At 37.8% G+C, this 15062-nt stretch overlaps 1 protein-coding gene across 1 annotated transcript in view; it reads right to left on the bottom strand.

Annotated features, from left to right (window-relative positions):
* Positions 1–15062, bottom strand: part of ACSM2B (acyl-CoA synthetase medium chain family member 2B) — a 150287-nt gene that overhangs the window by 123777 nt on the left and 11448 nt on the right. The window contains 5 exon segments of the mRNA XM_036020103.1: positions 1599–1679; positions 2851–2974; positions 3185–3264; positions 6274–6430; positions 13985–14128. Coding sequence (XP_035875996.1) covers positions 1599–1679; positions 2851–2974; positions 3185–3264; positions 6274–6430; positions 13985–14128 — 586 coding nt within the window.

Here is a 15062-nt window from a genome sequence, read left to right as displayed (position 1 = left end):
CATAGGTAACACTGAATAGAATATAAATTTTTATACTCTAGGTCTGCATATCTATACACAGAACCATAGATACACATACACAAATTCTATTTCTTGGAATTTAGCTTAAAGAAATAATAAAGGAAGGGAGAAAAATTTTAGCTACATCTTTTTTTTTATAATTTCATGTTCTTAATATAAAAATTTCAAAGCAATTCAATGGGGGGATTAAAATCTATTAAACAAATGTCACTGGATATCTATAGAGGAAAAAGTGAACATCAAACCCTACTTAAGGCAATACAAAAAATGTACATAAATAAGAACCAGTTAAAACGGTACCCAAATATAAACATGCAAGCTAAAATCAGAAACCTTTAAAATAACAAATGGGGTTTTATCAAAACTATTATAATTTTCTCAAGACACTATTAGGGACAGAATTAGGCAAGGTACATAGAAAATTGTTGCAAATCATATTTGTGTCAAGGACTGGTATCCAGATTTATAAAAACCTCTATAATACAACAAACTGAGTCAAAAAATCAATAAAGTAGGTAAAAGTTTTCCACAGAAAATTTTACAAAAGATGTTATGAAACACTATCTATGAATGGAAGATAAACACATGAAAAAATATTCAAAATCTATAGTTATCAAGGAACTTAAAATTAAAACAATGATTTGATATCTTTCATATCATTTAAATTAAAAAAATCAACAGTACTGAATGTTGTCTAAATTGTGTTGCAACTGGAAATTTCACACATTGTGGGTGACAATGAAAAATGATACAATCACTTTGGAAAATATTGGAAGTTTCTTTTTACTTTATTGTATTTTATTTTACTTTTTAACATTTTTATTGTTGTTCAAATACAGTTTTCTGTCTTTCCCCCCACCTCTCCCCACCACTCCAATCTTCCCCACCTCCCTCCCTTTTCCACCCACCTTGTTATTGTCCATGTGTCCTTTATAATTGTCCCTGCAAACCCTTCACTCCTTTCCCCTATAATCCCCTCCCCTCTTCCCTCTGGTCACTGTCAGCTTGTTCTCAATTTCAATGTCTTTGGCCATACTTTGCTTGCTTGTTCATTTTGTTGATTAGGTTCCTGTTAAAGGTGAGATCATGTTGCTACAACATCTTCACTGTAGTGTTGTTTTTACCAGTGAAATTTTTTAAAAATCATCTATTGATTTACAAAATGCATAAAGAGTGGTGGAAGCACACTATCAATTATTACATAGTCATTAAAAATCATGGCATTTGTCAGTATTAATTGATTCAGGAAGATGGTCACCCAAGATTATTCAACAATAAAAGTAAGTAAGAAGTTGCTGTGTCAAAATTTAGCCCTATTCTTGTTTTAAAAAATGTATATATTTATTAGACTAACAAGCCAGCTAATTTGCTGGCTATTCAGAGTGTTTTTCTCTGCATGGTAAGTATATAAAAATTTCCCTTTTCTTTTCTTTCTTCTTTCCTTCCTCCCTACCTCTTCATGTTGTTTTAATATCTTTCTTTTCATTATTTTTCCTAAATTAAAAATGTAATAAATAAGTTACTGAAAACTTTGTGTTTTCCCCCTTTTCCCTCCCTCCTGAGTGTACCAAACAAACCTGCACATCGTAATGGGGAATCACAGTCCCCAGGCAGCTAGGCTTGACTTTCATTGTCTTGGAAACTCTGCATGTGAGTCCCTATGGGAAGAAGCAGACAGACGGGCAAACTTCAGGAGGGTTATGAGGTCACAGGAAAAAAAAAATGAGTAGAGCAGGTCCTGACACAGTCTGAAGATGGCTCGCATTTGGTGATTCCCTTCCTCCCCTTTCCTGGGCTCTCTCCCCTGTACTGTAACCCCCACTGGAGGGGTTGCACTAAATTGTTTGGAAAGCAATCTGATTGACTACTCCCCAGGAAAAAGGAACTAACAACCACATTATAGTCTTTTTAAGGGGAACTATACTTTTTTAAGGGACCATGGACACCAAAAATTGTTTAAAACCATGTGGGATTAAATTACCTTCCATAAGAGGGCCAGTCCTGCTTGAATCCTGAAATAAATTCTCCTACAGAGATGCTGGTGTCCAAGGGAACATTTTCTAAACAAGATTCCCTTTAAAAAGCTGGACTCCTCTCATGGCTGTATTGTCCTACCCCACATTTGCAAAGCTCCTCTATATCACAGCACTGCCATGAGCTCTCTTGGGAGTTCTGCAGGGGTACTGGGGACCATTAGCCATAGAAGGATGTAGAGTAAAAGAGTGCAAGAAGGAGGAAGAAGAACCAAGAGTCACAAGTAAGAGGAACTGGGGAAATACTCCCCAGGTTGTTTTGATAAGTGGCACACTGAATCTGCATTGTGCTCAAGTAGCCCCAAGAGTTCCAAGAAGATATATCAGCTAGTGAGGTGGGGGTCTAGTGGGTTCTTCCCCTATCCCTCACTTCAATATGAGCAGCTTAGTGTAGTGCCTTGTACATTTGATAAACTCAGATCTCTGCTAAAATGTTACCCCATTACAGGGGACTTTCCTGACCACCATTTTTGAAAATTCAGGCTTTCATCTCACCTCATCTCACTTATCTTTACTTTTCTCCACAGAAGTTCTCACTGTCTTCCATGTCATGTATTTACTAGTTTATGTCTCTTTTCCCACTTGCATGATAATGCAATCTCCATGAAAGCAGAAGTTTGACCTGTTTTATTCCCTGCTGAAATCCCACAGATAAATAAATATAACAGAATAAATAGCTCAGTAAATATTTACAGAATAAGCACATGATAAAAGGTAGGTCAGATTTTTTTTTATCAAAGAGACTTTTGAAGCCCACCAGGCTGAACAGCTTATGGTTCCCCCTAAGAGCTGATACCATTTCTGTCTGGCCATAAAACTCTCGAATATCCAGTCCTGTCTGAGACTTCCAGCTCTTCAGAGTTTCTGGGAGGAGGGTATCCCCTCCACTGAAGCAGTTCTGTAGATGTGGGAACTTGTAACTGAAGAAGAGAAGAGAAGTAATTGTTCCCCCCTTATCCTCCCAGAACCAAACTCTGCCCATGCCTAGATCTGAATTTTGGGTGCTTTGGCAATGATATTAATTTCATGGGACAACTCAGATAAATGAGAATTTGTGTAAGTAAGGGAAGCAGGAGGAAGAACATTGCAATAGAGCCAGAGGTTATTACCAACCCCCAAAACCCCATCACCTGGAAAGGTCCTGTTATAGCAGCATTTGGTAAACAATGGGTGCTCCTACCAGGTTGTTGATTGGGTAGCTAGACAGCACCTGGAGAAAGAAAGCCAACTGAGACACTGATCACCAGGTCAAATGCCGAACTTACCAGTATGCATAGTGGTTATGAGCATGCACTATGGCATCACAGTGTCTAGATTTAAATCCCACTTTCTTTGCTATGTCTATTTCAGGCCAAATCATTCTCAATTCTCATGTACCCTCAAGCCAAAAGTAACAGAGAAATGACCACCTATCATTATAGAGAAAAGGTCCAGGATGAGCTGCTTATTCCTGGAAATTTAATGACTAGTTTTCACAAACATACCTTTAAGACACAGGTGGCAAACACAAGGCCCCAGGGCTTAATATGGCCCTCCATATTGTTTTATACAGTCTGGCACCTTGTTCCTACCCAACAGCAATGCCGAGCTCCTTGCCCTTAGTTAAGGAATAGTTACACTTATACAGTCCTAAAATTATATTCAGCCCTGTGAAGACAACCTCAAGGCTAATGTGGCCCCCGGTGAAAATGAGTTTGACACTCCTGCTTTAGGATTATGTAAACACCCAGTCACCAAGGGAAAGAGATCAACTGCTGTTGCAAATTGGCTGTATGTTTTGGTTAAGTCCTTTAATCTCCTGTGGCCAGCGTTATAACAGATTAATTTTGGTAGAAAAGTGCTTTCAAAAGTTAAAAGTGCCTTATAGACATCCCAGAAGTGCTATTAAAATTTAGCTAGTATTGTCCTGGCCCAATGGCTTAGTTGGTTGGAGTGTCATCCCCTACACTAAAAGATTGCTGGTATGATCCCTGGTCTGGGCACATATGGGAGGCAACTGATTGCTCTTTCTGTCTCTGTCTCTGTCTCTGTCTGTCTGTCTGTCTCTCTCTTTCTCCTTTATTCCTCTCTCTCAAAAATCAATAGGCATATTCAATGAGAATAAAAAAGTATTTAGCTAGTACCAATACCTTCCAGACCCTGTGCTATCTCATTTAATGCTTGCATTAACCTCATGGAGTTTGTATTATCATCCCCACTTTACAGAAGGGAAAATGGTGACTCAGAGGATTAAATAACTTGCCCAAGGTCACACAACCAGCCAGTAGTGGACCCAGCATCTGCAGCTGGTGCTCTTAACAGTTATGTAACACCACTTTTGTCCCATGCTTTGCTTTGTACAGAATTTATTAAAGTATAGAATTTATTAGAAAAATTACTTGACAAAAAGTCTAGAAAAATGATTAACATTAGTAAATCATGAAATTATTCCCTCTAAGTATTCTTGATGAACTGGTATAACATGTGAAAATAAGTCCATTTCCCTTATTGCCTTGCCTTACAGGAAGCTCAGTATGCAATTAACTATTTGTTGTCTTTCAAACTCTCATGAGTCTTCCCACTCCACAACTCCAATCTATAGTTTCCTAATAGATTTTATAATTTTATCTGTTTTCTTGTTTTTTTTTTTACTTCTCATGATACTTAACAGAAACCACATCAAATCATGTTCAGAAAGAGGCAGAGTAAGAATTTGTTTAAATCAGTGAGTGACAGAATCATTTGAAGAGAATCACCTGAGAATGCAGACCATGACTGACTTTTTGACATTGAGGATGTCATTCTTGCCTCACTTTGCTCCTAAGGTGTCTGTTGCCAGCCAAACAGAAGTCTGGGTGGGCCCTGAACTTTTACAGATATCTTGAGGCCCCAGGATGTCAATGGTCCAACTGTACATTACAAATATAGTTCAACATCAAGTGTGCTTTTGCAAACAAAATAAGCCCATTTCCATTGTTTTGTTTCTCCCAGGTCAAGACCATTTTTAGATTTTATTTAATGGCTTCCCTTTCAAGGTCTACAGTAAAAATCCCTATTTATTCTTCAAGACTCCTCATAGATTATAGTCCCAAACTTTCAATAACCCTAATGTCCATCAACAACAGGATAGAAAAAATTATGATTGATAGATACACAGAATGAAACACTACAGGATTTGAAAAGAGCAAACTTGTCATATGTGCAATAATAAGGAGAGTAATTAATAGAGAATATGTTGAGTGAAAGAAGCCTGACACAAAAGATTACATATTGGATGATTACACTTATATTAAGATCAAAAAGAGGCAAAATTAGCATATAGTGATAGAGGTCAAAACAATGATTAATTTATGGAGTATAGACAATGGCATGAGGTGGCATGAGCACTTTCTGGAGTAATGGGAATGTATTATATCTCAATAAGGCTGTGGTTATATGGGTGTCTGTTATAGATTGAATGCTATGTCCTCTGCCAGTCATATGTTGAAACCATAACCTTCTTGTGATGGTATCTGGAGGCGAGGCCTTTGGGAGATAATTTGGTTTAGATTAGGTCATGAGGGTGGGGTCCCTATGATGGGATTAGAGCTCTTATAAGAAGAGACCAGAGCTCACTCTCTCCATCATGAGGACACAGAAGGAAGTCAGCTGTTTGTAAATCAGAAAGAGAAATGTTACCCTGATCTTAGACTCCTAGCCTCCAGACCTGTGAGGAAAAAAATGTCTGTGGTTTAAGCCTCCCAATCCAAGGTATTCTGTTATAGCATCCCAAACTGGCTAATACAGTGTACAATATAAATAAATTATTGAAAGCTGTATATTTAAAATAATCATGTTCAATGAACTTACCTTAAGTCTGTGCTATATGTCAAATAAAAAAAATAAATGATACACACACACAACATCACCTCCAATAGTCCATCTCTCCCTATAGATGGACTATATAGATAGGTCACCACCATCTATCTGATACTTGGCACCAGAACAATAGTCCATTAAATATGCATTGAGTGAACCAATTACCCATGATGCCTGTCTCCTGGTATATTCTTTTTATCTGTATATGGGTTTGTCTCCTTACCTGGACCATGAGCTCTATTAGGCCAGAGATCATTTCCATCTTGCTTACTGAACACTATTTATCTATAGGGCAAGGGTTAGTCAAAATTAGATGAGTCAAAAGAAACTGCAAACTGTGGACTGACTCTGACCATTTGGTGTAAATTGGATCCTCTCTTACCTTTAGAATGACCACTGGGTCAAACTTTGGCAAGAGATGGATAAATATGCATGCTCCTGATGTCCAGGGATCCAGAAATGAGCTCATGATGTTCACTACCCAACCTGTGTCTGATATGGTCCATATTAGGTCCGAGGCTTGCAGGCCTATCCATAGGCTGAGAAAAGAAAGGAAACACACATACATATATGTCAATGCATGTTGGGGTGAGCAGAGCTTTAGCATGAGTGTGTACGCATGTGTAAGGGCAGATACGTGTGCTCAGGGGTGTGTGAACCTGAATGTTTGAATACATTTGTAAAAGTGTATGTAAGTATACAGTGGAGTTGTTCTCTATCCATATCTTTTGTTTCAAGAAGGGGAGAGCACTTTGAAGGTGTGACCCTAGTGGACATGACTCAGCAGATAATTGGGTCTCATTTTCACTTTATCCCCAGAACATAGTACAGTTTTTGATATAGTAGTAACTAGTCAGGAAATGTCTACTATATTTATGCGTAAAAGACACTAGAAATGATTATTCTAACAAGTAGCCTTACTAAATTCAAGTTCATTTGAATAGACCACTGATTTTCTATTCATTTTATTTTATTTTCTTTTTTTTTCTTTTTTTTTCTTTTTTATTTGTTGTTCAAGTACAGTTTTCTGCATTTCTCTCCCACCCCTCACCAGCAACCCAGCCCTCCACATCTCTCTCCCCTTTTTCCTCCCCCCACCTTGTTATTGTCCATGTGTCCTTTATAATTGTTCAGGCAAACCCTTCACATTTTCCTCCTGAAATTCACTCCTTTCTCCCCTCTGCTCACTGCCAGTCTGTACTCAATTTCAGTGTCTTTGGTTATATTTTGCTTGGTGGTTCATTTTGTTGATTAGATTCCTGTTAAAGGGAGGATCATACAGTATTTGTCTTTCACTGCCTGGCTTATTTCCCTTACCATAATGCTTTCCAGTTCCATTTATGCTTCACAAAGGGTAAGAGCTCTTTCTTTATGCTGCATAGAATTCCATTGTGTAAATGTACCATAGTTTTTTGATCCATTCATTTACTGATGGGCACTTAGGTTGCTTCCAGTACTTGGCTACTGTAAATTGTGCTGCTATGAACATCGGGGTACATAGGTTCTTTTGGGTTGATGTTTCATTGTTCTTAGAATGTACTATAAGCAGTGGAATTTCATGGTCAAAAGACAGTTCCATTTTTAGTTTTCTGAGGAAATTCTATACTGTTTTCCACAGTAGGTTCATGAGTCTGCAATCCCACCAACAGTGCACTACTGTTCCCTTTTCCCCACATCCACTCCAACACTTGTTGTTTGTTGCTTTGATTATGATGGCCATTCTGACCTGTGTGGAGTGGTATCTCATTGTGGTATTAATTTGCATTTCTCTGATAGCTTGCAATATTGAACATCTTTTCATATATCTCTGGACCCTCTCTATGTCCTCCTTGGAGAAGTGTCTGTTCACGTCCTTTGCCCATTTTGTAATTGGGTTGCTCGTCTCCTTCCAGTGGAGTCCTGTGAGTTATTTATATATTTTGGAGATTAAACACTTGTCTGAGGTATCATTGGCAAATATGTTTTCCAGTATGGTTGGTTCTCTTTTCATTTTAATACTGTTTTCCATAGCCATGCAGAAAGTTTTTATTTTGATGAGATCTTATCTATATATTCTTTCCTTTATGTCCCTTGCTCTAGGGGACATATCAGTGAAAATATTGCTGTGTGGAATATCTGAGATTTTCCTGCCTATGTTCTCCAGAAGGACTTTAATGGTGTCACGGCTTATATTTAAATCTTTTATCCACCTTGAATTATTTTTGTGTATGGTGTAAGCTGGTGCTCAACTTTCATTTTTTTTTCATGTTGTTGTCCAGTTCTCCCAACACCATTTGTTGAAGAGGATATTTTTACTCCATTTTATGTCCCTGCCCCCTTTGTCAAATATTAATTGACCATAGAGACTAGGGTTTATTTCTGGGCTCTCTCTTCTGTTCCATTGGTTTATGTGTCTGTTTTTATACAAGTACCAGGCTGTTTTGACTACAGTGGCCTTGTAATACAGTTTGATATCAGGTATTGTGATCCCTCCAACTTTGCTCTTTTTTTCTCAAAATTGCAGCAGCTATTTGGGGTCATTTATGATTCCATATAAATGTTTGAAGTGTTTGTTCTATATCTGTGAAATATGTCATTGGTACTTTATTAGGTACTGCATTGAATCTAGAAATTGCTTTGGGTAGTATGAACTTTTGATGATGTTAATTCTTCTGATCCATGACCACAGTATATGTTTTCATTTGTTTGTGTCTTCCTTAATTTCTTTCTTCAGTGTTGTATAGTTTTCTGAATACAGGTCTTCACCTCCTTGGTTAGGTTTATTCCTAGATATTTTATTTTTCTTGTTGCAATATCAAATGGGATTTTTTCCTGATTTCTGCTTCTGCTGTTTCATTGTTGGTGCACAGAAATGCCTTTGATTTCTGAATATTGACTTTGTATCCTGCTGTTTTGCCAAATTAATTTACTAGGTCAGTTTTTTTGGTAGCGTCTATAGGATTTTCTATGTACACTATTATGTCATCTGCAAACAATGACAGTTTTGGTTTCTCTTTCCCAATTTGGATGCCTTTTATTTCCTTTTCTTGTCAGATTGCTGTGGTTGCACTTACAACACTATCTTGAATGGAAATGGCAAAAGTGGACAACCTTGTTTCATTCCTGGTCCTAGTGGGACAGTTTTTAGTTTTTGCCCATTGAGTATGATGTTGACTGTGGGTCTCTCATATATGGCCTTCATTATGTTGAGAAATGCTCCCTCTATTTCCACTTTGTTGAGTGTTTTTATCATAAATGGGTGCTGTATCTTATCAAATACTTTCCTTGCATCTACTAATATGATTATGTGATTTTTGTCTTTGCTCTTGTTTATGTGATGTATTACATTTATTGACTTGTGAATATTGTACCATCCTTGCATCCCTGTGATGAATCCCACTTCATCATGGTGTATGATCCTTTTAATGTATTGCTGGATGTGATTTGCCAATATTTTGTTGAGGATTTTAGCATCTATGTTCATCAGTGATAGTGGCCTGAAGTTTTCTTTCCTTGTGTCTTTATCTAGTTTTGAGATTAGGATAATGCTGGCTTCATAAAAAGAGTTTGGAAGTCTTCCATCATTTTCTTTTTGTTTGTTTGTTTGTTTTGTTTTGTTCTGGAATAATCTGTGAAGGATAGGGGTTACCTCTTCCTTAAATGCTTTTGTAGAATTCTCCTGTGAAACGGCCTAGTGCAGGTCTTTTGTGTGTTGAGAGTTTTTGATTACTGCTTCAATTTTTTTCTGCTGTTATTGGTCAGTTCAGACTTTAGGTTACTTCTTCATTGAGTTTTGGAAAATTACATTTTTTGAGAAATTTGTCCATTTCACCCAGGTTTTCAAATTTCTTGGCGTATAGTTCTTTGTAGTAATTTCCTACAATCTTTTGTATTTCTGTGGTATCAGTTGTAATCGCTCTTCTTCCACTTCTGATTATGTTTATTTGGGTCCTCTCATTTTCTTGATGAATCTGCTTAAAGGTTTGTCAATTTTGTTTATCTTTTCAAAGAACCAGCTCCTGCATTTATTGATTCTTAGAATTGTGCTTTTAGTCTCTAGATCATTTAATTCTGCACTGATCTTGGTTATTCCCTTTCTTCTTCTTGCTCTCAGCTTGGTTTGTTGTTTTTCCTGGAGTTCTTGTAGACATACAGTTAGGTTTTTTAGTTGAAATGTTTCTATTTTTTTTTTTTTTTTAGTTAGGCCTGTATCACTATGAACTTTCCTCTCAGTACTGCCTTCGCTATGTTCCATAAATTTTGGATTGTTGTGAGTTCATTTTCATTTGTTTCCAGAAACTTTCTGATGTCTTCCTTAATCTCATTCTTGACCCATTCGTTGTTTAATAGAATGCTATTCAATCTCCACTAGTTTGAGTGGTTTTTTTTTTCTTGAGGTTTGTTTCTAGTTTCAGTCCCTTGTGGTAGGAGAAAATGCTTGATATGATTTAAATTTTCTTGAATTCATTGAGGCTTCTTTTGTGTCCTGTCATGTGGTCTATCTTTGAAAATATTGCATGTGCATTTGAAAAGAATGTGTATTTAGCTTCTTTGGGATGAAAGTCTCTCTCTCTCTCTCTCTCTCTCTCTCTATATATATATATATATATATAGTCAGGGAAGTTAATTTGATCTAGGATCTTTTTCAGTGCTGCAATACCTCTGTTGATATTTTGTTTGGAAGACACCCATTTTTGACAGTGGGGTGTTGAAATCCCCTAATATAATTGTGTTGCTGTCAATATCTTTTTTGGAGTCCTCCAATATTTTCTTTATATATTTGGATGCTCCTATGTTGGGTGCATATATATTTACAATGTTTATGTCTTCTTGGTGGATTCTTCCCTTGAGTATTATGAAGTGACATTCTGGGTCTCTTTTTATGGCCCTTTTTTTGAAGTCTATGTTGTCTGATATGAGTATTGCTACCCCGGCTTTTTTTTTCCTGTCCATTTGCTTGGAATATTTTTTTCCAACCTTTCATTTTCAGTCTGTGTAGGTCTATTGTTCTGAGGTGTGTCTCTTGTAGGGAGTTCATGTGTGGTTAATGGTTTCTTATCCATTCAGCTATTCTATGTCATTTGATTGGGGCTTTTAATCCATTTATGTTCAAGGTTATTATTGATAGGTACTTATTCACTGACATTTTTTTGTACCTGTGTTCCCCTCTCTCTCACTCTTTTCCTTCCTTTTCTTAAAGCAGTCCCTTTGGTATCTCTTGCAGAGTTGATTTTGTGGACGTGTATTCTTTTACACTTCTTTTGTCGGGGAAGCACCTTATTTTGGCCTTTCATCTTAATTGAGAGCCTTGCTGGGTAATGTAGCCTTGGTTGCAGACCTCTGGTTCTCATTACTTCGAATATTTCTTACCATTCTCTTCTGGCTTGGAGCATTTCCATTGAGAAGTCAGCTGCTGGCCTTATCAGGGCTCTCTTGTATATTACTTCCTGTTTCTCCCTTGCTGTTTTTAAGATTCTCTCTTTGTCTTAGAATTTTGCCATTTTAATAATGATGTGTCTTCAATGGGCCTCTTTGGGTTCCTCTTGATTTGGACTCTCTGTGTTTCCTGGACTTGTGTCACTTTTTCGCTCATCAAAGTAGGGAAGTTTTCCATCTTTACTTTTCCAAACAAGTTTTCTATCTCTTGCTGTTCTTCTTCTCCTTCTGGTATCCATATTATACGGATATTATTATGTTTCATGTTGTTCTGCATTTCCCTTAACCCTTCCTCACTCTTTTTGATTCTCTTTTTCCTTTCTTGCTCTTTCTGGGTGTTTTTTTTCCTACCTTGTCCTCCAGCTAGCCAATCCTATCCTTTGCTTCATTGATCCTGCTTTTGATTCCTTTTACTGTGTTCTTCAGTTCAGAAGTTGTATTCTTCATTTCATCTTGGCTCTTGTTGATAGTTTCTAAATTCTTTTTAATGTTGATATATTTTGCAGTGAGTTCCTTGTAGTTTCCCTGTAGTTTTTGGTAATTCTTTGTGAGCTCATTGAGCTTCCTTATAACCATTATTTTGAATTCAGTATCTGATAGTTGACTCACCTCTATTTCATGTAGCACTCTTTCTGAGGTTCCTTCTTTTCTTTCATTTGGGGATTGTTTCTTTGTCTTCCCATTGTTTGTGAGACTCTTCTTCCTAGCTTCTGCTTTGTAAATTGATCTGTTCTGGCTCCCTGGGTTTATGGTGTGAACTTTTATGGTAGAAGATCTGTGAGATTCAGTGGTGCAGTCTCCTTAATCTCCTGAGCTCACTGGTCTTGGGCTGTCATTTATGTTAGCTTTCTGTATGTCTTTGTGCTTTGATTGTTGTTGGGTCTTTCTTTGGTGGGTCTTTCCCTCTCACTGGTTAACTGAGGGTCACTCCATCCGTGACATCTTTTATTCTGTTCAGGTGTGGACAGGTTGTGTTGAAGCTGATTCTTCTGTGTGTACAAGATTTGGGGTCTTCTCTCTCACTCTAGTTCAGTTGTTTGTTCTGGGTAATTTCTTCACGATTTAGTTGTATTTCCAGATCTGTTCTAAGTTGAGGTTAGTGTGGCTTCCACTCCTTCCTTCTCCTTCTTCCGTTGTTTTCTCTTGGTGGTTCCTCTGTGGATTTCCTTTTCTAGCAGGTGTACTGATGTTCACAGCTCCCACCTACTTGTCTGATTTTTCAATGTCCTCTACAATTTTTGGTCTCTAATCTTCATGTATGCTGGGATATCGTTGGCTGTTTGTGCTGTTCCTCAGAAGATCGGTTGTGTGTTTCACCCATGTGCAAGATGAAGTGGGGTCTGCTCACACCTATCCTGCTGCCATCTTCCTACCCTGGTTTTCTATCCTGAAGCATCATAAATTGCCTTATTTCATTTCTCTTTTGGGGCAAGAATAAAAGGTATTAGGCCATTTTTTTTCCTTTTTATTGAACTTAATGGATGACACTTGTTAACAAAATTTTACAGGTTTCAGGGGCACAATTCTACAACACATCATCAGTATATTATCTTGTGTGTTCACCACCACAAGTCAGATCTCAGTCCATGCCATTTATCACCCCCATACCTTACTCCACCTCCCTCTACCCCTCCCCTTGGCAATCACCACACTGTTGTCTGTGTCCAGGAGATTTTTCTCTTTCTCTTTTTTGCTTAATCCCTTCACTCTCAGAAGTTCTCTCCCTTGCCAATAGCCATCAGCCTATTAGGCTTATCTCAAAGCAAGAATGATTTAGGCTAAACATGAAGAAATTCCTTGTGGCTGGGAATCATTATAATATGTGCCCCTTGCTTAAGATGATTTATAGTTTAACTGCTATAAGAGAATTAGGTCATAGCCTATTAGAAACAAATGTAGAGGTTGGGGTGGGAATTTATATCTTAGTTATATTTAAGTGATTTGCCTTATGATATTTTAGAACCTGTATTTTACTATAGCTTTTCTATTCAATTGCTTCTGTTAAATAATTAAATTTTATGTTAACATGGATTCATGCATAGGATATTTAGGTTTTTGAGGTTTGTTTTTGCATTAAGATATTTTTCCAGTTCTTATAATACCATGAACATGGTAAGCAGGATCTACTGAAAAATCCCCTGAGGATCTCTTGTTATAATTGCAAGACAACATTGACACAGTATTTTTTGATTCCACTAATGGGGTTGATGTAGAACAGAAGGAAATTCTGAGTTTTGACATCTGAGACCTCATTTCATCTAATTAATCCAATTACGGCTCCCACTTCAATGAATTTGAAAAGTAATTTTCTGCTGACAAAAGTGCCCTTGTGGAATGTGAGCAGTGGGAAAACAAATTACCAGCACCTCAAAGGACAACAAAGATATGGATCAGTATGGGGTGAAATTGCATATAAATCTTGTGTTAGTCAAACTAGTAGACATGTAGCTCAAAGCCCTGAAGAGGTTTTGAGATTTCATATTATCAAAAACAGAAATGTCACATTGAAGGTCACTGAATACCAAGTATGCTGAGATATGCTCCCTCTTACCCCACTTCCCAAATGTCTTTTTCAGAAGTACCAGGTTGAAGCCAATCTCAGGAGAACTGGGTTTGAGTTCAAAAAGTCTCAAGGTGTGGCCATGTAGTAGTCTGTAGAGAGAAAGGGGTCTTCTTACCCAGCATCCATCTTGGCCCTGATGCCCAGGCTTGCATGGGAATGTTCTGCCATTTTGGGAAGGCCTGTAGTCCTACTGGTGAAGTAGATAGCAGCTGCTTCTTGGCTTCCTGTCTCCACACAGTGATGAGTGGTAGATGCTCCTCTGACAGAGACAGAGTATCACTTTCTCAGATCTGTGCTGGTACCAGATGTCCTGGTGGCCCATCTTTTCCACCTTCCCCTATGCTAGCAAGGGCAAGTCTGCCAACCCACTCCAGAAAGGAGGCTTATAAATGGTTAAGATCATGAGATTCTGAGTCACTCAGACTTGGGCTTAAAAGCTACTCAGATTTCATACTTTATTAACTATGTAACTTTGGACTACTTATTTAACACCTCTGGGTCTCACTTTATATATCTATAAAATGGGATGAGGAAGTTAACTATAACACAAAGGAAACACATGATTTGCTTAGCAAGAATCCAGTCAAAGCTCATTTCATTATTTAGATCCCTAGCACAACACTAGATGAAGAGGAGGTGATCAATTAATCCCTTGAAGCATTTGCACCTCTCTCAGCATCACCTCTAGCGTCCTGATTTCAAGTCTCTTGGAGTTGGTCTCATGTCTCTTTCTCTGACAGTTATCTTCAACACCATGCCATTAGAAAGAAAAAGTTTATGTTCACCCTAGGAGTTTCCTAATGTATGTGTCTCTAGTGGAGGGATTTCAGACATATGACAGAAAACTAATTCCTCCAACTCATGCTGTCATGGACTACAGGAAAAAAATCTGTTTTAATGACTCGGAGGATGGGGAGAGGTGCCTGGAAACTCAGTATATCAGCCATCTCTTGTTTTACCTCATATACTCTTAGCCTCACTTCTGATTCCATCCATTGAGCAGTCTGGGTGAGATTCAACCCACTTCATGTTTTTAATAGTGTGGACCATGGGTGATTCTCTGTAAGCCTGAGGCTTCTCTGTTGCCGCCATGGCATGGAACTCTGGGTCCACTCTGCATGCATGTTTGTAGACAAGAAGTGAGGTGTAGATAATATCTCCTGCTTCAGTAATGCTCTATCATTGGGAATCAG

Source organism: Phyllostomus discolor, chromosome 3, assembly GCF_004126475.2.
Source record: "Phyllostomus discolor isolate MPI-MPIP mPhyDis1 chromosome 3, mPhyDis1.pri.v3, whole genome shotgun sequence".
NCBI classification, from domain to species: domain Eukaryota; kingdom Metazoa; phylum Chordata; class Mammalia; order Chiroptera; family Phyllostomidae; genus Phyllostomus; species Phyllostomus discolor.
The sequence above is the reverse complement of the archived record's forward strand: the minus strand, read 5'-3'. Positions and strand labels throughout refer to the sequence as shown.